General features: G+C 39.1%; 1 protein-coding gene across 1 annotated transcript in view; it reads right to left on the bottom strand.

The window, feature by feature from the left end:
- Positions 1–5579: 5579 nt before the first annotated feature.
- XRCC4 (X-ray repair cross complementing 4) overlaps positions 5580–26750 on the bottom strand; it is a 187350-nt gene continuing 166179 nt past the window's right edge. The window contains 1 exon segment of the mRNA XM_026866720.1: positions 5580–7125. Within this exon segment, the coding sequence (XP_026722521.1) occupies positions 7017–7125 (109 nt within the window). The 3' untranslated portion in view covers positions 5580–7016.

Below are 26750 nucleotides of genomic sequence, written 5' to 3'. Positions count from 1 at the left end.
CTCTGAACCTCTTCATGGCTCTCCAGAGTGTAGAAGGCACAACAATGGTGGCTACCTGGCCATGCGTGGTCATCTACTCAGCTTCAAGCAGGCACAAGCTTCAGTGTTTGTCATCTCTGTTCCCTCAGTACTCAGAGGAGAGGGATATGACCTGGGAGCAAGCTGAAGATACCCAACTTTTCCTTGCTGCCAAAGGAGCTGAGGTGACTGTCTTAGGCTGAACATCTCAACCCATACATTTCAATCCAGCCCAGAGAGTTTTCCACTCACTTACACTCTTCATGTGCAGCATCTTCCCACCATTTGGGATACTACATTAGGCTGATGTGTTGCTTTCAGCGTTCCTGGGCTCACTGCAGGGGGCAAAGCCAACTTGAACAGCAGGACTCCAGCATGGGGTGGCTGAGCATCTCCAGCACCCCGGGAGGAACTGTGCTCTCTGCCCTCCCAAGCTCCACCCGTGCCGCACCTCTCTGACCGGAGCCTCTGGGCACAATCTTGCAGTTTTTCCCCACAAGTCTGGCAAAAGGGGGATGAGGTGACTTAATAGGGTAGGGCTTTTCTGTCACTAGTTTTTGTCATGTGTGACACAGGTTTTCCGTTCGCACTTCAAAGCTTTAGTTACTGCCAAGCACTGAGGAAGTGTTAGCAAAGCTGTGCCTTCACTGGTTTTCTTTATTTCTCACTTGACAATGAGAATAGCGTTAAATTAAAGTAGTTCTGGACAGTGATTTTAATCTCCCTCTGGAATCAACTGTCCATACTGGGCTTGTGAATGGGCTTGAAAAATACATTCTGTAAATGTATTTTACTACTTTTTTAGGTTTTACATGGCCCAAGTGGTCTGAAGGTGAGTCTGGAGGATGGTGGGCAACTACCTCCAGCCTTTTCCATTCAGAACTCTGGCTTCTTGTTAAAATTAACACTGATTTTCAAAATCATCTTTCAACTACCATGGAAGTCAAAGAGGATCTTGTAACAGCTCAGAAAAACAACCAGAAGCTAATGGGCTGCATGAGAAAACTGGGATAGATGTTTTGATTAAACCCAGGTTTCATGCTCAACCGATGCGAGTCAGAACCATGCACTAGAGATGAGAGCAGGACTATCAAGTGTTATTTAATTATACAGGAATAGAAGGACAATGTGATATTATTTAATCTACTCAGAGCAATACAAGTACTTCATACAGTAGTGATGACTACCATATGACAAATACGATAACAATAGTAGTTGCATAAATACAGATAATTAAGCATGTGCCTTCATGCTCTTCAGAAAGTACTAGAGTGGATGTCTACCTCCGGACCTAAATTTTCCCATCAGATATTCCTCTCAGTTTCTCTCAAATAAACAACATCTTTGTGTGTAAAAGGACCTTCACAGAGGATATCAAGGACAGGAGTTTTCAGCTTAAATACTGAAACAGTTTAACGTATTTATTTCCTAATTGTGAAGATGATACCAGCTAGGACCCACTGGTTTAAGTCTCAGCAGAGGCATAAGGCTAAGACCCAGAAGAAAACATAGCTCTTTGGGATCTGGTGGAGTTGAGAATGGTCAGTGTGAGGTTAATGGTTGGACTGGATGATCTTCAAGATTTTTTCCAATCAAGATGATTCTGTGAAAACCTTTATGGCAACTGAGGTACATATTAGCATTGAAGACAAGAGAGTCACTTGAAGTAGGATGGGACTGCAGCATTCACTTAGGGGTGCTGCCAGGTGAGTGCAGAAAGCTCCATAAAATCCCAAGAGTGATTTACATTCAGAACTGCTATTTATATTAAAACTTTTTTTGAAAATGCAGATGAAATTTATTCTCTGCTTACTAAATTACAAGGGACTGGGCTCGGCGTGAGCAACCTGTTATTATTGACCCTTCTCTGAGCACTGGACTAGATGGCCTTCAGAGTCCCCTTCCAATCTCAGCTGTCCTGTGACTCTGTGATGTTAGAGTTACGATGGTAAAATCTTCTTCAGTTAAATATTTCTGCACAAGACAAATAGAGACATAAAAAAACCAAAACAGAGATACCCTTCCTTCCCAAGAAGTAGCCTGAAAACAGAATAAACATCCTTCTTCTCCAGGGCATTAAGAAACAACTCACCTCAGATGATATTAAAGCTATTATAGCCATTTGACAAGACTTGAGAATTCTGGCAAAAAAAGCAATTTGTGGTTATTGTTATCCCCTCTGACCAGAGGGATTAGCAGGCAATTCAAGACCAGACAATGCCAGGCATCTGCTGCAGTCCTGTTTCCCATACAGAATGAATTAAACAGGGTCAAGTGCCTCTGCTCAGTCCTCATCCCCTTTTCCAGTCAATATCTAGGACTAAAGTGCTCTTGCTTTCTCTTTCTCTCTTTCTTGCCATCTCTCACATGCTCTCTCTCTTTCTCAGGCTGGACACCCAGAGCTTTTACCAGCCATACCCTTGTTTTTTCATTATTTTACTGTTTTCCCTGTGCTTTTCCCCTCTCTGTACAGGCACACAAATCTCCACAACACAATATCCATCAGAAACTTCAAATTCCACATGCCTTACTCATGTTGTTTAAAGGTGGCAGCTGCTTCCACTTCAAAAAAGAAACAGCTATTTCTCATAAGGCTTCTCAGATACACATCATCATCAGGTTCCACTGGAGTTCCCACTTTTTGTGTCAATGCCACTGATATAAACACTGAATGAGACTGGTCCCAAGACTCATCCCTAAGGACCTCCAAAAGTAATCTTCCTTCAGCTTGATATTTTCCTTTTTTAGTAGTGTCTGTTTTAAAAATATACAGTGTTTTATCTTCCTAACACTAGCAGATTAATACTGATAGATTTTATGAATGAAATGTATTTTGGAGTGTAATTGTAATAGCAGGGAATCATTTAAGGGTCAGAGAAGGATGAAAATTCAGATGTTGATCAACATTATATGGAAAAGAAATGAGACAGAGGATGACAGATTGCCAAAAGGAAATTTAGGAAAGATTTGATGAGGCCTCAGACGTTGTGAAGGGAATTAGAATAAAATTAGAGCAGAAGAATATTTAGCAGAAAAGTGGTACTAACCCCTGAGGAGAGGAACTGATGCATTACTGCTCCTGGCACATTTTTCTAAATTAGTATTGCTCCGAAGATGTTCAAATATATTACTTTCAGTCTCTAAGCAGTCTGGACATGCTTTTATTGCCTTGTTTTCCTACCATTCTTACTTCACTGTTTCCACATTTTGTTTTTCCCACATAGCAGATGGCAAGCCAGAAAAAAGCAGCTTTACTTTAAACATTTAGCGGCATCTGAATTCCCATGTGTAAAGGCTTTTTCTTTCCTCAAGTACCTCCAGGCTGCTAGATCAAACTGTAGAAGTTGTCAAAGTCAGCTAGACTATACTAAACATTTCCAGGGAATCATGATTATATACACAATCATTTATATGTTACAGGTACAAAGCAAGGAAGAACAATATATCTACTTTGGGGAATAATAATGAGAAGGTAGCAAAAATAGTGATATAGATTGGCAAAACATTATCTCAAAAATCAAAATAATATTTTTATCCCAAAGGTAATACTTTATAAAACACTTCCTCAAGAAAACAGGGGGTTTTCTGGTTCAGATTTTTTTATTTTCTCTCTTGAAATAAATATTGTAAATCTTTCTCAACTAAAAGATTTGCTGGATAAACCCAGACATCAAATAACAAATTGTTACTCATAAAAACATAGACTCTGTTTAAGTAGCTACATTGAAAATATAAAACTCTAGACAAGTCTAAACTTTTAATGAAAAATAGTACTTTTTTTCCTCCTGTAACAAAACTGCCTGTTTTATCTTCCCCAAAAGTACAGTTTAAACTGAAGAAAAAATTTACCTGGAAAATCATTTGCAGAGTAATATCAAAGAGAAGTATTAATTAAGGCTGGCCTTTGAAATTTGATCTGCGGTTCCTAACTTTGGTTAATTTCCTGTCTTGAAAACCATTTGTGGACATGTTTCTCTATTTTGTCTTCTGTCACCACTAAAATATTTTGGACAGGGCGGAAGCAATTGACTGACATCTCTTGTCAGGCTCTTGCATGTGACAGTTTTATAGGCACTCCTGGAAAACACGGCCTTCCAAAAGGTGAGTTAGAAAACCATGCTCACAGAGTAAGTCTAAATTTAGTAGCTCTACTAAACAGAAGGATGAGTGAAGCGAGGCTTAAGTCCAGAACTGTTCAGTGTTTTCATTAATGGTCTGGATGTTAGTAATGGAGAATGAGTTTACTACGTTCACCTATAATACCAAATTGAGGAAGAATGAGCATTCAAAATCATCTTGCTAAACCAGAGAAATCAGCTACAAAAAATGGGATGCAAGTCAATACAGTTAAATGCCAGTTACTAAACCCATATGGGAATAGTCAGCTGCACAAACACAGAAAGGAAGAACAAGTGAGTACCCATTAACTCCGTACAGAAGAATCCAAGGATTATGGTAGATCACAGCATGAACATAAAGTAGGAGATGTTATGCCATTGTGAAATAAGTGAACATTATATTTGATATATGAATAGGAGCACTGTCTATTGACTCACAAGGGAACCCTTCCGCTCTGTAAGCTTTGGAAAGTCCCTGCAGCAGGAACTCCATTGGCATGGAGGGATAGCAAAGATCCCAGCTTTTCTTAGAGACTTAACCAAGCAGCACCGAGTATCATATTAATTCAGTGGGTTTTTAAAAAATATGTTATGAGGCGTTATTACTGAGTTCCCTTCCCAAACACCACAGGTTAGTTTGAAACAGATTTTTCTTGGCTCAGTTCAGGAGGGCCATTGGGTCTATTTCAATGCACTGGGATGAATGAGTCTGAGGATAAAGCGGTTGTCCTCACTTCTTGTGGACAAATATGCATCATAATGAAGTTTCACTGATTTTCTGTAGCTTCTGCAATACTACCTCTGCTCTCGCAAATAACTTGTGTTCATTTTGATGGGTCTTTCCTCTTCAAAGTCAACAAGAAAATTGAACTTTATCAGCAGAAATGCAATAGTTTCTCATATAAATCTTCAGAAAGGAGCATTTCACTAACACTTCTCACTCGATTGTGGAGACTGACATATTGTAAGCAGGCTTTGTGGGGAGAGGCAGCGTCTCTGTGTATACAAGAAGTCTCAGCTGACTGGAAGCTGGCTCTGTACCATGGCTACCTCAACCAGACGACACACCTCTGCTCACACAGTCCAAGATATGTATCCACCATCACATAATTTTCTGCTCAACTCCTGGCTTGATTCTATAAACCTCAAAAAAAAGATAAAAGAATAAACATTCTGACAGACTTTATTACATCTGCCAACTGTGTGTAACATTTCCTATTTATATAACAACATTTTACTATTAGAAACCAACAGATTCTTGAGAGCAGAGTTTTGCGGGATGTTCAGCTTCATTTACCTTCATTTTCTGCTGCAGGCACAATTAAGCCAAACTCTTGTATTTCAGGTTAAGTCATGGAACATTTTCACATTAAAACTGAAACTATATACAAGCTTTTGCTGAAAGTATTGTCAGATCAGCACTGGAAGATTTTAAATCAGGCAATGTCTATGAATGGGTGTATGAATAGGTCTTTTGTGGTCCTGTCATTTCTCAGGCACAAAGCCTTTGTAGAAAGCAAAATATTTTGGCCATTCATGTTTTTACTGTGTGATTTATAACATTGTCCCAAAGCTCTTTGTGAATTTAAAATGCTGTGACCACGTTTTTCAGAAAGGAACGCTTAAATATAATATTCCCAGATCTGCATGTAGGTTCTTAAATGAGGCCCTGATCCTGCAAATACTGACACGGATGCTTTTAGTTAAATATAGGACTAAATTTTGGCAGAAACAGGGCCTAAATAAGCCGCCATTTCAAAAATATCAAGTAGCTTCCAAGGACCGTTGCAAGCCCTAGAGCACAGAAGCAGGGCTATGTTGCATAGTCCTGCTGACTTCATGGCATTACTCACATATTTAAAACCCTTGTTGGATCACGTCCTCTCTGAGACAGAAGAACCATCTCACTCTGCCTTAAATGGGAATTGATTCAGGATCTTAAAATGGCAAAGCAGAAATCCGAGGTGAATGCTTAGTTCTGTACACCTGATTCTGACCGCTGCAGGTAAAAATACATGTTGCTAACTTTTCCTCTGATGAAGCTTTAAACCAGAATGAATATATCAGCCTTGGGCAGGAAAAGGTCATGCATTAAACACACTTTGCTAACTAGTCCCTTTACTCATAGATTGTCTAAGCAAATAAACCCAAAATTGATGTTTTATTTAGAATGTATTTTATTTTTTTAGAAATCACATTAAGAAATATGAAGAAGTATCAAAAATGACAACTTTAAAGGCTATGATTTTCTACAGAAGGTTAGTCAGTATTGACTTTGTAAGCACTTTAGTCCCAAAAGCAAGAATACCTTTATAATGCATAATGCCACAGAGAACCTTTGAGTGAAAAGTGAAAGGACATTTCTTTGGCTACTTCACATCAGCAGTTATTATTCTAAACTCACAGTTTAGGAAGCTGTATCTCAATCAGAGTTGATGATTTAGCTAGACCACATCTAAGATGAGCTTCTCAAGAAAGGGGTAGTATATAAGGTAAGTACAGTGGTAGCCCTTTATGTCTGACTTATTCTCTGGGGACATCTGGAAACCAGCTGATCCTGGATACAATCATCAGCCAGAGACTGTTAGGATGTAAAAATGCTGTGATGGTGCTCTCCTTCCTCATATACCGATGATAAAAGACCTACACAGAGGCTAAACTGATTTCAAGGCTGTCACAAATCAAGCCCAACAGGCCAAGGGTCTACAACTGCGTAGTGAAAAATGGAGACAAGTGCAGTGCAAGAGGATTAGAGCAATATGTTATTGAATACCACCTCAGAGTAAAGATTTCGGCTCAGCGTCTATAACAAAGCCTTTTAGTTTTATGGCTTTTCTCTATTAGAAGCACCAGTCTCTCAGTTTCTCAGCCAACACATAGCTAGATGTCATCAAAGAGGTCCTCCACCTCACAAGTGTTTTCCAGGGTTTCGAGAGACATCACGTCTGGCGAACGCTTGCCTGATGTCTTCTGAGAGGCCACATCAGGTCTGGAAATACAAAGCAAAGAGATTTGAAACAAAGTTAGATAGAGATATAAACAATTATGACGTATACACTGCCAAGGTAACCTTTTAATAGTGTATTTTGAGCTTTTTGTTAAGGTTACATGAAGAGAAAAGCGCTTTTTGTAAGACCTAAATACTTGCTGAGATGGCAATGGCAAAACAAACAGATGAAATTCAGTTTATAAATGTCAAGGCCTCAGCTATTTTGTTGTAATTTTTAGGCCCCTGAGAACGACCATTTCACCCACAATTTCCACATGGAGAGCCAGGAAGAGCAGAACAAATGCAGAAAACATATAAAGGATGTGCTCTTCTCCTACTGCACAGGATGATGCTCTGTTAACTGCTCTTTATTTTTTCCCTGGCGCTAAGCATGTGTCTGTTGTCCATCAGTCTGACATGGAAGCATATAAAGAATCAGACTGAGTTGCCTCAAAGGTAGAAGCTTCTCTCCAAACAGTAAGGCAGAAGAAAACAAAGGCAAATGAAGAAAACCTTCCATAATACATAAAACCGGGTATTCAGGGACTTTCAAATGCGTAGCCTTCCCCTGTATGTTATGTTTACATTTGCTATAAATGTATGCAAATAGAAGCACTGGTCGTTCAGGTGTATGTCAAGGTGCAGGTTTGCCCTCAGATAGCTGAACACCACAGAGTCCCACCTGAAAACTTCATGCCTGAATCATACATCCATTACACTGAATAACGTGCTACCCTGCATCAGTCAGTCCTATTTAGCATTCCTTTGACTGTCCACATCAATGCAGATCATTTAAATGTCTTGGCTATACAAGCTCCTGCTGTTTGCCAGGAGCCCACGTTCACTCTTTCTCCTCTCTCTCCAAGACAGCAATGTGCTTATGCTTGGGAAGGCAAGGTCTCTCGTGTTTCCAAAAATGGTGGCGTTTGCAACAGCTTCTGATCCCTGCTGGAATTAATCTCACATGTATATGATAAATCCACAAAAAATCTTTTGAATCCTGCACAGACAGCTTTACTTTTGTGAGCTTTAAGAGGAGAATTATTGATCACAAATACGGGTGTTTTCAGTGACAACATACTTCAGGTCACCATCACTAGTTGCTTTAAAAAACCCCCATAATCTCTTAATCTTGACTCAGTATGCTGTAGGGAATTGGTGTAGGAAGCAGGGAGCAGACCTCATATGCTTCTAGTGGAGAATTTTGGACTGATTGGAGTTTCATAAGGGTTGATGGCTTCATGTCCAGGTGGTATATTCGACTAGTGAAATTCTGACAGAAGGTGAAAAATACGTATATTACCAAGGCCAACACATCAGCCACCAGGATGGGAAGAACTTGACAGAAGCGACGGAAAGTGCTAGTCCCAAATGCTGCCATATGAGGGCTTAGTGCAATGAGGTATGCAAAAGCAATCTTAATTTTCAGACTAACTCAAGCATTTGTCTTCAACTGCTCTGTGTTGTAGAGCCAATATAGTGAAATTCAGCAGGTTTTTTTTTTTCTTTTTCAATTTGGTTTCAAACAGATTCAGAACGAAGTTTTCCAGAACTCTTACCTAGAAATCTCTAGGGAGCCCAAGTTTTTATAAAACACTGCAATCTTGAAAATGCAATGAGCTTGCTAAGACACCAGCCACTGCATGATTCATAGCCTCTCACACTTCAAATTTGTCAAGCCCCTGGAGGTTCAGAGGCCTCACTACGATGTTTCCTGGTGTGGACCTGGGGAAAGATTTTCATTCCGAGGTGGAGCCCCTGTGTTCCGGAGGAATCAGCAAAAGCCCAGTAAATGATGAGTCTTGGATGCCATCACTTCCTAAGACCTCTCCAGTATTCAGAAGGGTTTCCTCACCACTCTATCCATCACTCCAGTTCTGCAAACCATGTTAAATTTAATGTACTGGTATATTCAGATTATGATAACTACTTTCTCTGCAAGTCTAACTAGATTTCTCTGAGAACTCTTCCAAAATTCTTCCCTTCTGGTCTGAATAAATTGTGTCCAAGCATTTTTTTTTTTGGTGCCTTTTGGTATGCAGCGACATCCGGACAGATGTGTGTCTCACCAAAGACACTTGGACTAACGGAAACAAACCTGCCAGAATCAGAACCTTAGCCACGATCTTTGGTCAGTGAGATCAGATCACTCCATGCTATTCTGATTGCAAGCAGAACTAACTTATTGTACTTTTTTTTTTTACCTTTTTTTTTTTTTTGATAGATAGATAGATAGATAGATAGATAGATAGATAGATAGATAGATAGATAGATATAGGTAGCATACCCTAACACAATGTGATGCTCAAGTTTACTTACTGAAGTGTGTTGTTCTTTTACCTTTCTAGGGGTATCTAAAGCATTAAGTCTCCAGTAAGAACATATGTAAATCACACAGTGTGGAGTCACACACTGATCATTTTAATTAATTCTGAAAGGTCTCATCAGCAAATAAATTAGGCTGTGAAGACCACAGGCTATTTCAGGTACTGGAAGGTTTTTTTAGAGCATATGCTCATATGCCATATAGGCATAAAAGATTTCTGAGACCTCACATTTGTTGACTTTGAGGTTTCACCTGTTCCAGCATATTCTGATTTTGAAAAGTAAGGCTGACAGTGCTTAAGCAATGTCAACAACAATTTTATTCTCATTAGCTAAAATAACTGTTTTCAACATAGTACATGAGATCACATCTATAAGCCAAATCACTGTTGAGTTTTAACATTACACAGCTAGAACTACTAAGCTTCTGTGTTCTTGTAACAACATGGTCCTCATTTAATCTCCAAAAGATGTAATCCCATGCCTGTGAATAAACCCAGCTACACTTGCAAAGTGGAAGCATTAGGCTCTTTACATGAAGTTCATAAGCAACTTAATTTTGGTTTTAAGACTTGATGATTCCTATTTGCATGGTAATTATTCACTGAATGCCAACAGCTTGCTTTGTGCTGTGAAATGATTTTGAATCTTGGATTCTCACTGAAGCTGTATTACCATATCCTGATGCATAACTGAGTTAATTTCTTTAAATTACAGTGAGTTGTATAGTCCTCTCTTGCCAAAAAGCCTGTAAGTAAGGCATTCTTCTTGGAAGTTTATTCTTCTGTTGGATCGCTCTTTGAAGTCTTGCCTTTTGGTAAACTTAAACTCCATTAACACATCTGGAGAACTGCTGACTATAAGAGATCATTTCATATTTCCTGACATTTAGTTCAAGCCCTTCATAAATTGAGACAGAAGACCAGATCCACAGCTGGTGTGAATCACTGGTGCACTAATAATGTCAATGGAGCTCTGCTGACTTACACCAGCTGAGATTCTGGCCCAAGATTTGGAAGAAAGTGGTTACATTACTTGATATTTCTTTCCACAGCTGAGTAAGAGCCATAAGAAACAGAAGACACGCAACACTTCAGTACTTAACTAAACAGCACAGAAACTCAAAGCCATGCAGGGCAATGGGTTTCCATACCCCGGGAGAAAACGCAGCACCTTCTTTTGCAGTAAGACAGATGGACCACTACCATTTGTCTCTTGTGATGAATTATTCCTGAGCTCACAGAGACCCCAGAGAAGATCTGCACAACACCATTCCTGCTGCAACAGACGGCCAGTTCGACAAGATAATGTTTGTGAAGCAGTATGAAGTAGAAAATAATTTCCTATGTGATTGCTACAAATGACATGATTAAAAAGAGCTTCCTAGTGGTAAAACAAGGTGTAGCTGTGCTGAAGGAAAATCAGGGCAGAGGCTGCAATATCAGCCCAGCTGCTCATCTCGAGGTACTTCTTGCTGGAAAGATGAAAGATTCTTGCACTTAGCTATGCTTGTATAGCCAACCTGGCACATTGTGGTTATGATTTTACTCAAGTTTTTGTTCTCTAGCAACTCTAAGTTCCCAAGAAACTTAAGTAATCTAGGAGACATACTTGTGTCCTTGGACCATTACTTTATTTTCCTAATTTTTTAGTAATTAAAATAATCAAGTCCAACCAAAACCTGGCATTTTACTAAGAGAGGAGATCTCAGCTCTCCCGGAAGATGTGTAGCAGTGTTTCAGGAAAAGGCTGAATTTCTAGGTGTGTATATCTTTCCTTAGCTTGCTCTAATGTTCACTTTTGTCATTAATATGAAAAAAATGAAGGCTTAATACCATGAGCAGATATTAACAGAGAATATAATATGATATAAACTTTCTTTGGTATCAGAAAAATAGGTGGCAGCAGCAGCTCATAAACATAGAATTGGTAGTCATTGCAGAATTAACATAGGAACAAAGGTGAGGCACCTCAACAAACACTCGCATTGCGACTGACAGGCCAAAAGCTCTGAGCAACGTCTGTGCTCCAGAGATGGTGCTTTCAGTCTACCATAAGAGGAAAAACCCGGATTCTTTGATTTATCAGCAATCTGCTGCTAGGCTGTATAAACTTTGTCCTCACAAAGCTGTAAGAAGAAAGGTACTCATCAGCCATTATTAAGGAAGGATTATGAAAGGAGCTTTGAGTAAATTTCATGGCAATACGTAAAACCTTGGCCTTGAAAAACTGATGCCCCATGGTGTGAGCTCTTGGGAGACATCATACTGACTGCCTGTGGCTACTGGCCAAAAAAAGGAAAGTTCAGCCACAAAAAGAAAAAGAAATGGTGTAATGGAGGAGGGGGAACAGCCTCTTACGTGAATAGATGCATCAAGAACACTATGTGCAGACAGACCTCTTTAAAGTTGAATATTAAATATGTAAGTAGACTAAATTGAAACTACATGTGATGAAAAAATACAATGATATTCCCCTTTACAGAAATGCTACAAGGACTATAATATAAGGTAAATTATAAAGTTGTTTTTGTTTTTGTTTTGAATTTAATTTAAAATGGAAAATGAAACTCAGTAATTTGGTTTAGGTTTTGGCAGTATTGTAAGTATTCAACATCCAAATATAGTCTACTCTGGCATTTATTCCTAAAAATTAGAATGAAAACAAACCCATATATTCCTAGTTGATCTTGCAATATGTAAACCCCAGCGTCTTGAAAAACTTGCTGGATACAATCACCTTCATGATATGAAATTACAGTTGATGGACTTTTCCTTAAGTTGTGTAAGTGAAGAAACTGAAAATTTTTCTGCCAATTTCAATCATCTGAAGAGAGCTGTAGAGTCAGAAATTATCAGATCCCAAGCTGTACCTGGCCCGAACACAAATTCACAGAGGCTAAAGAAAAATACTCAAGTAACAGCTTAAAAGAATGTTTTCTAGCTTCAGAGAAACTGTCTCCATCCCTATTAGAGAACCTTCCATGTGTGGCACTTTCCAATGCTCAGTGTATTAACCAAACAGTCTAGTCTCAGTTAAGGTCAGCAGACAGATAATAATAAGCTTGTTCAATTACACAGTTAATGAATATTTTCAATGCAGCAACCACAAATTTAATGTTCAGCCAGGGAATCAATTTTTCTTAATAAGCTTCCACCTCTGGCGGAAAGCCAAGCTGCAACGGCACCTGCATTCATCACAACCACTGCGCAACAAGATAAGTCTGGAATTCCCTCAATAAACAAAACTTAAAGCAAAACTTAAAAAAAACCAGGACAATTGCTAAACACTGTCTTTGCTCTTGCAAATGCCACTCTTTGTTCTCTAGAACTAGAAGCTATCAGATGAGGGATAATTTTGATTTGTGCTTATACAAGTGTGGGTTTGTGTTTTTTTTTTCCTGTAACTATCCCTGGAATCCTTCAGAGGAGAAAAGTGAACTTGGAATTCCTTAAACATCACAAAAATTGAAATAGTGATTGCAGCAAGAACAAACTCGCAAACAAAACTGCTTCACTGAGAAGATACTCATATATCTCTTACTGATATAACTTTTAATATTGATATAACTTCCAGTGACTGGTCTAGATCAGTTCTCAACATTATTAATAATCCACTCTATTTATTTGGTCTTATGAAACAGATGGTCTAAAGATTCTCAGAAAACCGGATCTAATGTCTAAAATGGTTGCACAGACAACACATCATGTAAACGAACAATGCTGATGGTACTTTCCTAGGGACTTGTATTCGTTCAGTTGCAAATTCCCAATTAACTTCAGCTGTCATTATTTAAAAAGAACATTCTAGTTCAGTAATATAGTCTCGGATCTTTTTATCTGATCAAACACACTTGCAGATGCTTAGTAACAAAGATCTACTTAAAAATGTAAGAATAGATGTCACTTAGAAGGAAAAGCCTAAACCATGTTTGTTTTAGACAAGTGGCACACATTTCTGTGGCTCATTTCCACTTAAACTCCTTCTTGCTTAAATAAACTAGACCACATTCATTTTGAGGAACATACTAGCACCATTGCCTTCACTGGGAAAAAAACACAAATCTCTTAATCATAACTACAGGAGTACATAGTAAAGGAAAACTTAGCTTGTTTAGGAATTTTGTCAAGGTCTTTCATAAATCCAGTACGTTGCAAATTTATTGGCAAAGGCTAGAAGACATTTCTCATCATTATTAAGCACCATTTATCACATATACATTTACATAACACCAGCACCGGCTAAGTTGTGTCATAACCCTTTCCTAGGCTGTCAAACACTGGAAGCTGCTTTCTCTCCCTAACCTTTCTTATCCCCTCAGGGTGATCATAAACAGTAGCCAGAGACCTAAGGGGGCAGATAAAAATTCCTGAACCAATATCTCTAGGTAGGAAATGTGTATCTTTGTGCTCCTCTGCCTGTTGTCCCTGAGGACATAACGGGTCGAGACAGCTGTTGCAGAGTGGAGGGAAAGGTTTTCCATCTGAAAATGTGAAGCCTGCAGATGGCACCTACAAAACCACATTGAAGCAAATCACAAAAATAAGAGCACTTAATTGGAGAAAAATCCAGCAACCCTAAAACCTGGATTGTGCTTCAGATGTTCCACATCTTTTCCACTCCTTTCCGGTACTGAGTTTCTGAGAGGCTGTTTTAAATCCTAATGACTTCAACAGGAGCTAAGCACTTGCTTAAAGTTAAGCACATGCTTACAAAATCTCCTGAACCACAGCCTCAGCTTGTAACTTTGTGGGTCCATGGTTTCCATTGACAGCTACAGAATGAAACCCACAACCTCACAAATAAAATTTAAATTATTCTTAAAGAAAAATGGATTAGTCTAGCATTGATAGGATGAAAACTTCCCTCTTAATAGTAGACTGGGGTACTCTTATATCTTTATGAAATTATTAGGTATAGCTAAAAACATTCTCTATTCAGAAGGATGTAGGAGAATCCATGGATGTAATCCTAAAAATTATCCTAAAAACTTCTATGACTGAATTAAGCAAATTCTTTCTTCCTGCTGAACAATTTGTACATGTATGCCTGGGCACCAGAAGAAACCTATTACTGCCCAGATTACCCATTATCCACCAATCTGCTCAGCAGGTTTTGGATCATTCACTTTAATTGGCTTACAGCAGAAAAACACCTTGGATCAGTACAGTATATGGATATGACTTATCTAAGTATTTTCTAATGACAAAATGCACTTAGAAAGATAGGGCAGCAGTGAGTTCTTAATAAATCTGGGAGCAGTAAATTGAATAAACTGGGAGCAGGTTTCAATTTACAAGTTAAAGTAGAGCAGATAAAGTATAACAAGCTCTTTTTTCCCCCCTCTAATAGGTTTCTAATAGGTCTCTACTAAACCTAAAATTGTTCTAGTACCGAGAATCGTGCTTTCCCTTCTGCTGTCTCTTAACTCCCATTCAACCTCTCCTATGTTCCTCCTGCCCCCTCCCCAGCCACAGATCTGAATTCATTCATACCTTTCTGAAATAAGATCAAGTCTTTGATATTTAAGATCAAATCCCTGCCTACAGTGACACCTGTGAGAGCTGAAACATGTTAAAACAACAGTACCAAAAAAAAAAAAAAAAAAAAAAAAAAAAAAGCACATCCAGCCCTTTGAAAACACAAGGAAAAAAGTAAAAATAGGTACAGCTGGCTGAGACAGAACAGAGCTGGACACTGTAACAGCCAGTGTTTTCTGGCTAGAACTGAAGCTTCTCTCCTCTGCATTTTCATTATACCTTACCCTTCCTTGAGATGTCTCCTCACCTAGAGTAGAGAACAGATAATGGGTTTGTCCACCTGATGTCAATCCTATTCCTTACTTTTGGGCGCACAAAGCTAATGAATGTGGGTTGAAGAGCCTGGCTCTGATTCCTGAAATTCTTAACTTCTTTTTACTTTGGACATGTGGTTAAGATGCTTTAACAATCTTCTCTTTAGACAGCCCATCTACCAAAATGTCTATTTGGGGGAGTAAAGAAGGGACTTTCAAAATACATCTTCTATTATTATAAGAAGAAGGAATCATTTGCAGCTCATGATGTAATTGCTGTGAGCCAGCCTGTATAGAAGGCTTCAAAAGCGATTTTTTCTTCTCCAGAACCCCAACTGGTCTCCATCTATTTGAGCTCTCAGGGTCTGTCTAAGCAGCAATATCTTTCTAAGCAGCAATATCTGCATTAAGTACTTTACCAGGAGCATTTAACAATAGACCAAATAGCCAAGGCATTACTTGTTGGACAAATGCAGTGAAAGAGTCTAGACTACAAGATTTTTAAGAAAGGTTGTACTACCTCCAAAATCAACAAAACCCCAACTAACCAAAAGGTTGGGACTGGTCTTGTGTGTTTCTTTCACAAAAACTCTTATATAAAGTGGGTTTTTCTTCCTAACGAGCCTTTCTACTTTTTATTTCTGTAAATGGTCAAATTCACAAAATATTCTTTAGCCCTCAAACTTCAAAAATTTCCTTTCCTGGCAGAACAGTTTGCATATATAATGTTCTAGGATCAAAGGACAGTCTCTGCTTACTCATGCACACAGGGACCTCCCCCAGCATTATGGCAATGAAGGCTGGAGACATAACTGGTGCTCGGCCAGAACCAGTCCCACCCCAGCCGGCTGTGACTGTGCTGGAACCGCTGCAGATCTGTCCCCAAAGGTGGAAGGGAGGGGAGCCACCAGTCAAGGCCTGTCTCTGCATTAGCAGGCCACCCATCTTGGCTTAGAGAAAGGATCTGAGACTACCAACGAACAGGAGTTACAAGACACGAATTACTGAGCATGGCAAGCTGAAAGACAGTAACCAACCCTGCATTTTATATGGAAATTTCTGATTACTACTTTTCCACAGATAGAGGTGCAGCTTCAGGGAGCCCATGGACCACAAGTCCCTCTACCAGATGTTTTTTCTCAGGCTCCAGGCTTTCAGAGACACTTAGTTAACCAGGACATTAAGAGCAGGGTCTTGGATAGACTTCAGGTATCTGAGGCTGGACTATCAGACTCATCAAGGCTACTATCCAGACACACAAATGCAACCACAAGAACATGCAATACTGGTGTCATATAGCCAAGGCTCTTCAGACTGCCGTGCCCTCATGTTCACCACACTTAATTGGAGAGACCACCTTATGCTTTACACTCCAAGTTTGCTCAGCATCTGCCTTACTTGGCACTAGGCATGGACACCTGCAAGTTTTATTTCACACACAGTGTAACTAAAAAGCATTCAGCACTTTTGGTCACTGTGACCTGCACTGGGCTGCAATCAGTGCCTTCCTGCAATGAAGCAACAGGCCCTATCAGCCAATCTAAAACAGGTAATGAGAAAGATAATTTACTAGACATCTACAACATGGGAACAGCTGTCCTTGGGTCAACGCAATGTCGCCCAGAACCCCTTCTCCAACAGCGGCCAAAAGCAGATACTCTTTGAAGAACACAAAGTGCTTTTCCAGCTTCCAAGTATTTGCAGCTCAGAGGCTTCCTGAGTTAGGGTTAATTTCTATGTATTCAGTAACATTCAGTATATTTCTCCTTCACAAAATGGACCTGTCTCCCCCAAGCCCCTGTAGACTTCTAATATTCCCAAAATCTTGAAGGATGTCCACAGATAATACAAAGGAATAGGAAAAACACAGGAAAAAAAAACAAAGAATACAATGAAAAGGGAGGAAAGCATGACTAAATTTATTAGATACCAACATGCGATAATTTTCTTTATGAAGTTGTTTCAGTTCCACAACATAAGCCAGATTTTATCTTCAGCTGTGATATATTAGTATAAACCTGAAGTATCTCCACCAAAGTTTTCATGTACTGGTCTGGTTCAAACCAGCATTCAAACCACAGACTTTATAAAACTTTAATCCACAGAGAGCCTTGATAATTGTGCTGGTGCTGCACCACTGACAAATTTAGATAGTTCACTTTTTTGTGAGTTTCAGCACAGCGCTCTAAAGGATTCTTTTATCTTACAAATGCATTAAGGGAAAAGGGAGCACCATACAGGTGGGCAACTGGGACTTTATAAGGAGAAGGTGGATGTCAATCAGAGTAGAATAATCATGGTGTACATGTGAAACAGATGTTGCCTGTGTAAAACAACACAGTGTGCTTTACAGATGAATTGCTGAAAATGCCGTTACGCTGCGTCTTGGATTATTGATAACAGGTCCAGTTATTGAAAACCCATCTGGTTTTATCCACACTACAGTACTGGGAAACATGAAAAGAGTAATGCACATTTTTCAAGTGTACCTCCTCATCTGATGTCTCCATTTTTTCTTTCCTGAGAAAAACAAAAAGACTTGATAGTAAGTTTATAGTCCAATATCACAGGGAAGTCATTGTCTTCTGATAATTAACATTGTGACAGTTTTAACATTCTGAATCTTGAGTCTGTCTGAAATAGTTGTCTTTGCAAAAGACAGAGAGGGAGAAAAAGGTGAAAAATAGAGAGGAGTTCCCATCTGAAATACAGTACATAACTGCCTCAGCCCTGGCATAAATTCTTATGATCAGAATGAGGTGCAGATAGTACAAATGGATGCAAACAATTTATAAGACCTAGTAATTTTAAAAGCCTGGGGGGTTGTTTGTTTGTTTGGTCGGTTGGTTTATTTGTTTTAATAAGAATTTTTTAAAATAAAAATCGTTGTTTGAAAAGCTTCCCAATAAATCTGGCAGACAGAAGGCATTTCTGGTGTCATTAGGAAAAAAAAAAAGAGTAATTTTTCAGAATTCAGTCTGAAGCCTGGATTTTCGGTTCAAGCTTAGCTTAGCTCTCCTTTTAATAAAATCAGCTTCTTTCAGAGCAGTGTTAGACTAAGTCATTGGCACTTTTTAAACGATTGCACATGGAATTACCAAAGCTCTTTAGCTCTGAGGACTCATCTCAGGGGTGACGAGTTCCCACTTTCACTTGTTCCAGCCCAGTGCAGGGTGAGCTGCAGTTTCCTCCATGACATTGCTGGCACACAGCCCTCCTAATCCCTCAGTGAATCTTCTGAAGAGTTTTATTACTAATAATATGTAGCATAACAACTGACTGTATTGTACATACACATACATATACTCTTGCCTGCTAAATATTATAGGTCTGATCATAAAGGATGGGAGCTTCTCCACTGGTTTGATTTTGCTTTGTATAGGTTCTTTGTACACACCACACCAACATCAGCCTCCCAAGACTTAGCAAGAGGTCAATGGACTGTATTTTTAACCTATTATTTTTTTTCCCCCAGACATGTCTGGATTCACTAGCGAGACAGTAGTCCAAATTATACGGCCATCTTATTGCTTTTTATCTTTTAAAACTAACGTCAGAACAAAAACCAAACAAGACTGTCCCAGTTCTGTGTGCTATCAGGTTTTGAGACAAACCAGAAGCAAGGAAATAAACCCAAAGCACATCCTACTCACCGGTTAGGTTTCGATGGTGATACTTGTGTGTTCACTTTGTACTTAATTGCTTCTGCACTGTTCTGTCAGGTACATAGCATTCATTGTAAATGTCTGCCTCAATGTAAAGCATACAACAGAATCAATATAGAAATTAATAGGTGCTGACATATTGATTCTATTCACATTTTTTAACTATGAGAACATTTTAAAGAAACATTACTGAAATAATAAAATAATTGATATTGATCCCTGCAAAAATTATGATATAAAATAGACATTTAGAACAAAGCAGCAAACTGAGAAGGCTGTTTAACTGTGTGGCTGTTTAATAACCAGCATAGCTTTTAAAATAATTTATCGACCAGCTTTCCACCAGCTGCTATGAGAAGAGGAATCCATTCTACCTTTTCATACTCGGTATTGCTAATTGTAATAAGATATTCAGGCAACAGTAATAAAATCTCATTCTAAATCTGGTGGGAACCGATGAAAGCAATTATGGTGAGGGCTTGGTACTGTCAAACTGTCAAGTTTCAAGCTTAATGTAATCCTTTAGAGCTTACGCTTTCTCTATTCTAGAAGAAAAAGACTGCAAGCCATTTTCTGTTCAGAATTCAATAAGACCAAGGAAACAGACCATTTAACTGCAGAACGCCAAAACACTACATAAGGCACCAATAAAATTATATATCATGTCACAGCAATTCTTCAGGAAGGGACCTGTCTTGCACTCTTGGATAGTACTAGTGAAAAAATATGACAAGGGCCTTGAGGCCCTTGGTAGGGGTGGGGTGTGAGAAATTTCAGAGGTCTAGGAAGCACGTTCATTTAAATTTTATCAATTGTTTCTGTTTTTCTAAGCTAGAGACATGTTCCATTGTGGAGGAAACAATGAAATAAATTGAAATAATAATGAGTCATTAGTTTTAGCCTGAATACTGCCATTTATCAGCAGAACAGATTCTGCCTAAAGTTTTTCCTACAGCTGCTTGCAAAACTAGCACTGACGCTCATGCCCTACATACATACTTCCAAGTTGCACAAGCTTGGTGATTATAAAAACATTGAACTGCCAAAACAAGGTGCATTCTGTGTCCTATCTGTGTGAAAGTCAAGTATGGCATGGACAGCAGCACTGACAGTATGGCACCTAATGTGTGTTTCCTCTGATGCCCAGTGGAGTTAGTGCCACAGCACTGACAGAAAAGTGCCACTGGGTCTGTAGAATTACAGAATACCTCAAGTTGGAAGGGGTCTATAAGGGTTGAGTCTAACTCCCTGCTCCTCTCAAGACTACGTAAAACTAAGAGCACTGTCCAGATGCCCCTTGAACTCTACATCAGCTCAGTCTTAAGCTCTCCAGCTGAAGCTCCCCATGAGGGTGAAAATCATCCTGAATGGTGACTGGATGCACCAGGAGGCAGATCTCTCACAGACTACTTCAGATTACTTCACCCATTTGTTTGAAGTATTTCCTGAAACAAGAACTGTCAGTCAATAATGGATCTGAACTGAAGTTGAACTGCTTGCAGAGTGGCCAGTGAGCAGACAGCAATAAATAATGATGCATGAAGTCAATTTCAGTGGAAAAAACACCCCACTTCAATTCTATACTAAGGGAAATAAGATTTCTGTTTCACTGTGGTGCCAGGCGCACCAAAACTTTGTAACGGAGAGAACAGCACAGGGATACATAAGGGACCTAGATAATGTGATGGAGGTCTGGCAGAGATGCGTAACCTAGGCAGGAATGACTACAGAAGGAAACCCCTGTTCCGGATCTAGGAGTGTTGAAGTGCCATCTATACTATCAAGGTTACATCTGCTTGCCTCCAGCAAAGAGGAGGTGTGACCAAGCTATAAATAAATCAGCAGAACATGTGAAGAGCAACTAAGACTTTGATAAAACTAGTATTAATGACTTTGGCTGGTTACAACTGCTTCATTTAAAAAAAAACCAAAACAAAACCAAACTCAGCAACTTTCCTCTGTTAGTCAAAAAATTCCCAACAACAAAAAATTAATGTGTTAATCTGTGTCTAGGAGACTGTTTAGGAAATTAGTTAAATTAAAGCTGTCCCCAGGCACAAGGGGTAGAATGCAGTAAATATAAAAGCAACTGATGGGCATAGTATCATTTCCTGCTCACAGACAAGATGCCTATACCTACAGAAAGGGAGGCTGTTTGGACTTAAACTACTTCTGTTCTTCCCCGCACAACAGTTTAATGAACAGATAGGCACATTCAACTGACTCTCTCTTCATAACAGGAAGTGCTCAACAGACAGAAGACAGACTTGGTAGACAAGATACAAAGAATAAAACTCTTATTTGATTACTAAAGCTGCTGCAAAACCAAGGCAGAAAGAAATACTCATGCTTCCAGACAGAATTTGCATAGTAAGATAGTATTTCGCTTCCTGTAAGCATCCTAGAGCTGTTCCCAGCGTTCCAAAAATGAGCAGATTTAGAAGGCTTGGAACTGGACTGGAGACTTAACAAAACCACCTAGTTTTTCTCAAGCCTTTAAATAGCAGAAAATCATGAAAGGATATCTATCTTGTAAGATTTCTGTATTACTACTTTCAGAAATGAGAGGGGAAGAAACCAGCCATCCCTCCTTTACAGATTGGGATGGAAAGTGGGATAACATGAACACTCAGGAAAATTCTTTTGAAGGTTTGATCAAAAAAGGAATGAAGCCTTGGGGGTAGGGGCAGAGGAAGGAAAGTTACTACTCTGTCATATTGAGCCATTCATCACCAGTACTCCTGTGTGTTTATTATGTGCCAGCAATCACAAACTGGACAACAGAAGTGTGATAAAACTAGCCATTTCTAGAAAGCACTTCTTACAGATGATGCTTAATTTAAATGTGTGGGTTTTTTTCTTTTGATCATTGGCTGAAAAGACAAAAACTCTAGTGAAACTGTCTCTGGTGAGCAGTCCAGATCAATATGAGGCGAACAGCTAGAATTAAATCAATAAAAGGAATAATGAATCCAAAGACACCTCTCTTTAAAGCAAAAAACAAAGGTGATTCAAATTCCTTCACAGATACTGTCTTGCCTCATTGGAGCTGACTGGCCTCCACAAGGCTTGAAGCTGATGAAGGCTTGTGCTGCTAAAATGCCTTAAAAAAAAAAAAAAAAAAAAAACCTTAAAAAAAAAAAAAAAAAAAAAAAAAGAAAATGAACCTGTGTAGTATCATGTCGTTGTCTGAATGGTCTTCGGGGCTCCCTCCTCTCTCCATTCCCATAACCTGGAGAAGGAAAAAGCAGCCACAGAGGCTCACAGGCCCCTTAGGAGACCCATGGGATGCCTTCCACCCTGGCACCCCAAGGCTCACCAGCAGACACCACCTGGACGCTGCTCTGCATCGCCACAAAATAGCACTTGACTGCACCATGGACTCTCTTCATTTTTTAGCCTGCACCAGCAATATCACACCCATCCCTACTTCAATATTAGTATGTATGAAGATTAAAAATTGTTTTAAACCTGGGTGAGGGAGAGAAATGTATGGGTCTCCCGAGGGCCACTCAAAGCAATACAAGTTTGGACAAAAGTCACGTTTCTAGAGAGGCTGTCACTGGCAGACTGAAGGTGGCTGCTGGAGAGAGGTGAGCAGATGTCATGCTATGTAGTAAAAGCAAGTTGTTATTGGCACAGGTTTAGAATAGTCACATTGCACATGTGTGTCTAAGCTGTGGTGGCTTATACAGCTTGTCCCAAACGAGTGCCAAAAACACCTATTTTCCCACCGTGCCTCTCCATGCATTTCATTTATTGCTTCCACCCTCCTCGTCCAGCAGTCCAACTGGCAGAATCCAAGTGCTGCCTCTGACGGGAACAGGAACACAGTAGCTGGCTGGCATAAACCCAGTATGGGTCCAAATCGGGAGAAGCTGGATCCGGGCCAGCTACAGGATAGGCAGCTTTTGGTGACAGGAACAGTTTCCAAAGGTTATGTACACCACACTCTAGGAGAACCTCCAATGGATGATGTATTGCTACCCTTTTCAAATGTGAACTCCCTTAATGGAGAAGCGAGACCCAGAATCACTAAAAGGTTTGCTGAGTTAATGTGTTAATAGTGTTTCTTTGTGCTATAGGAAATTAAGAGAATCTTCCGAAAAAGAAAAAATATCAAAAACCCCAGTCCTGGGAATAAACACACCCAGCAAGGAGTACGGCAACCCTAGCACAAAGATTTATCAAGATATCTTTGGGAAGACTACAGAGAGGAGTCCTGGTAAAACTGTTGTTATTGCAAAAAAACCACAATGATAAGCAATGCCTGCTGCACTAACGACTATTTTGCAAGGCCAGATTCCAACCCTACCATTCAAGGAAAAAATAAAAAAACCTTAAACAGGAGATTTGGAAACAGACCCTTCCAAAACATCTTGAAGTCAGTTTTCTAAGTAACTGCCCAGCCACTCTTGGAGCCTCTGGGCTACAGCAGTCATCGCATCTTGCAATATCCTACCTCCACAAGAACTCCAAGGAAATAACTGTGGTCTAGAGACCCCCTAAACTTGTTGCCTACATAATAGCTATTCAGGGAGCTCTGTGGCACCAAGGGTGTATTTTAAAGCCTGACAGTGTCACGGTATCTGAAATTGGAGGCCAGTGAGCAAATTTCATGAGGATATGTTCTTGCCAACCCTCCTTGGGATAATCTCTGTCTGTGAAGCTATTTATCTGCATAGCCAGTTGGGAATTTTCTGGCTATGTTTTTCAAACATATCAAAGATACATATTAAATATACATCCATGTTAATTTTAAGAAGCTTTGGGAAACTAGGGCTTTGGGTTCATAAACCAGTGACCTAATTATACTCACCCACATAATTTTTCCTATTTGTGACAGATAAAATGGCTAGCAACCTTTAGTGCCATTCCTGAAATTTGTTGTGCAATGTTCCTGTTACCAGTGGTACTCTGGTCTTCTTCAGACATGACTATTTTAGAGACTAAACCACATACATTGTCAGAAAGACATTAGGCCTCCCTCAAAATTTAATCTCTAATTTTTGGGAAGAGACGTTAAAAAAGGCTTACAAACTAGAATGGTATGTGGCACCATTCAGCGTGTTACATCCAATATTAATGAATATTGCAACATACTGCACCTGGGTCAAACATGGTCTGATCTGCAGGGGACAGACAAAAAAAACCCAAACCACACAGGACTTAATTTGGTGAAGCACGTGCATTTTGCTTGGTGCAGAACTGGAGTTGTTACCAATACCCAGCATCAACCCCCCATGTCTCTTGTGCCACTCAGGTGTGTTTCTTGATGGGTCTTGAAGTCCATCTGGAAGAATATAACAGCAACTAACCCTTTCTAGTAAAATGAATGTTTACAGCTTTTAATTTGGCATTTTCAGAAAGTGAAATGCAAATTATACTCTCCTTTGCACCTGAGATTTTAAAAGCATCCTCCCCATCACAGAACAAAGATATTAATATTTCCACTTAAAATATACCAGATGTATCACTGTATAGTGGGCACTGTCTAACATGTGAAGGACAAACTTTTATTTTATATTTTCCAGACAAAAAATACAAATAGCAAGCACTAACTTGAATTTGTCTTTGAAGAGTCCTGTCAGAAGAGGAAACAGATGAGTTGCTGCTGTGACAAGACAATTTTTACTCTCAGCTTTTTCAGTTTCTGTCATACAGTTGAACTTGTATTTCTGGGTGAATACACTAAAGAGAATCTAGAGGTAAATATTAAACCAATAACTGCAAGGTGAATAAAAAGCCTTTTCTGAGACAATCTTTTACTTAGAGCCAATTGTTTCGGTACGTTAATCATTTAGGCTTGAATTTCTGTGGAAACCTACTAAAATAATCTAATAAAAGCAAATGATCAAACCTGACTTTCTCTATATATTTGTATGTTAGAGGTGCATTTAACAAATATTAATTGGAGCAAGTTCTCTGATCAGGCCAGCCATGGCTTTAAGTTTCATGGAAATTTCCAACAGAACTACAGTTACCTCAACAAAAGACATGTAAAAATAACTTTGCATATGTTTATCTTAGCAATTCATCCTTACATGCTATTTTTCAATTCAAACGGTTAATTTTAGAACAGAGAGGAGTGTATCTTGGTTTCTGTCAAGATAAACACTTATGACATATAGTGAACAGAAAATAATCCAAAATGACAAAATTGATTTTGGAAAATGACATTCACTAACACAGCTAATGGTGAGTAATTCCAGGTTGGGATTTACCAGATTTGATTTGAACTATAAACTATTTCTTGGTTTTCAGTGCTATGGAATAATACTTTAATGCGACTGTGGCATATTTCCCATATAAAAAAATCATTCTAAAGACATAACTGTTTCCTTAGACTAGTAAACAGTGTCTCATTGTACTGATGACATTGTAAGAAATTAAGTTTTTTTATTAAGGGAATTATCATTGAAATAAAGACAGATCACATTTTAAACTCAGTTGGATTAGTTGGTATTAATTTTCCATAAAGGTATCATGCTGGTTATATTTCTTATGGCTTGATTTTTTATAGATGCATTTCACTGAATAATTAGGGTCTCCTATTCATAGACAATCCTCCATTTCTGTTTTTCCCTCCTTACAGACGTTCTCTGTATGGCACATGGATTATTACAAACATCACAGGCAGCAACAGGCAGGAGACGCCTTCAGAAATGTGCCTGCCTTCACCACAGGTCCAAGGACTAAGCAGTTTCATCTCCTTTCCATCCACAGTCTCCATGCAGAGCTGAAACCCAACGCTGTCAGTCTGCACCAACATTAATTTTTCAGCACCTCACACGAAACAATCGATCGACTGATTTTATGAGGGCTCCTGTGAATGAAAAAACCTCCTTCCCTTCTCCTTCTTGTTTGGTCCACATACATTATTTTCTACTGTTCTCCCCTTCAATACTGTTTTCTGCATTACAGTCCCTCACTGTTGGTGCACAAACAGCTGAGCCAGGATTACAAACTCCTCCGACTCTGGACTCTGCCAAGAGTGTGAGAGCCCAGCATGAAGAAGCAGTTCAGTGATCCAAAGTTCCTGTTGCCTAATCAGTCCTTTCACCCTAGCCAGGAGGCGGTCATGCCTCTGCTGTGGTTTTGCAAAAAACATGAATTATATGGCAGTACAATGAACTATCAATTACTGACCCAATTTGCAATGCTGGGAATCAAATCCCAAAGAATCTAAATGATCAAAGAAGAATCGTAGGTTGCAAATTTTATTGCTGTATTTTTACTGGAACACAGTTTACTCCTCCTAAAATCATCCACATTAACACAATACTTGCATGGTCTGGAGCTGTTTAAACAAAACCTCATTCCACAATTCAACATTTCAGGGAAATTAGCCAAGTAATAAGACAAAGCATTTTCTTAAGAGTATTAGAAAAAATAGGAAAAGGTTTGGAAATTTAACTTTTGTCCCTGAAGCCTCAATCTTTGGAAATCAATGACACAGCATAACTTTTCTAGATAACGAAACATATTTGTAATAGATTTCACAATTAACTGAATGAAAAATGCTATAGGTTCTGTTAGGGATTATCAAAGCAGTGTAAAGGTTTCTCTGTTACGTCAAACCTACCATTAAATTTCTTGTGCATTTAGCCACAGGCATTAGAGAAGAATTAAGATTTTAAGCTGAAAGTAAATCACTCATTCAGAAGATAAGGACTTAATTTAACCTACAGAGCAAAATGTGAAGGTAATAAATCAGTAAAGGCGATGCATATGGCATAATGCATACGCAGCAATGCAAACAGCACTCAGCTTTCATTGTTATTTTCCACTCTAAATCCTGTTGATGCATTGTTAAAAATCCCTAGAAGCAGACAAAGCAC

The sequence above is a fragment of the Athene cunicularia genome (genome assembly GCF_003259725.1).
Source record: "Athene cunicularia isolate RWA chromosome Z unlocalized genomic scaffold, athCun1 chrZ_part3, whole genome shotgun sequence".
In the NCBI taxonomy this organism is placed as follows: Eukaryota; Metazoa; Chordata; class Aves; order Strigiformes; family Strigidae; genus Athene; species Athene cunicularia.
This window is presented reverse-complemented; position numbering and strand designations above follow the sequence as displayed.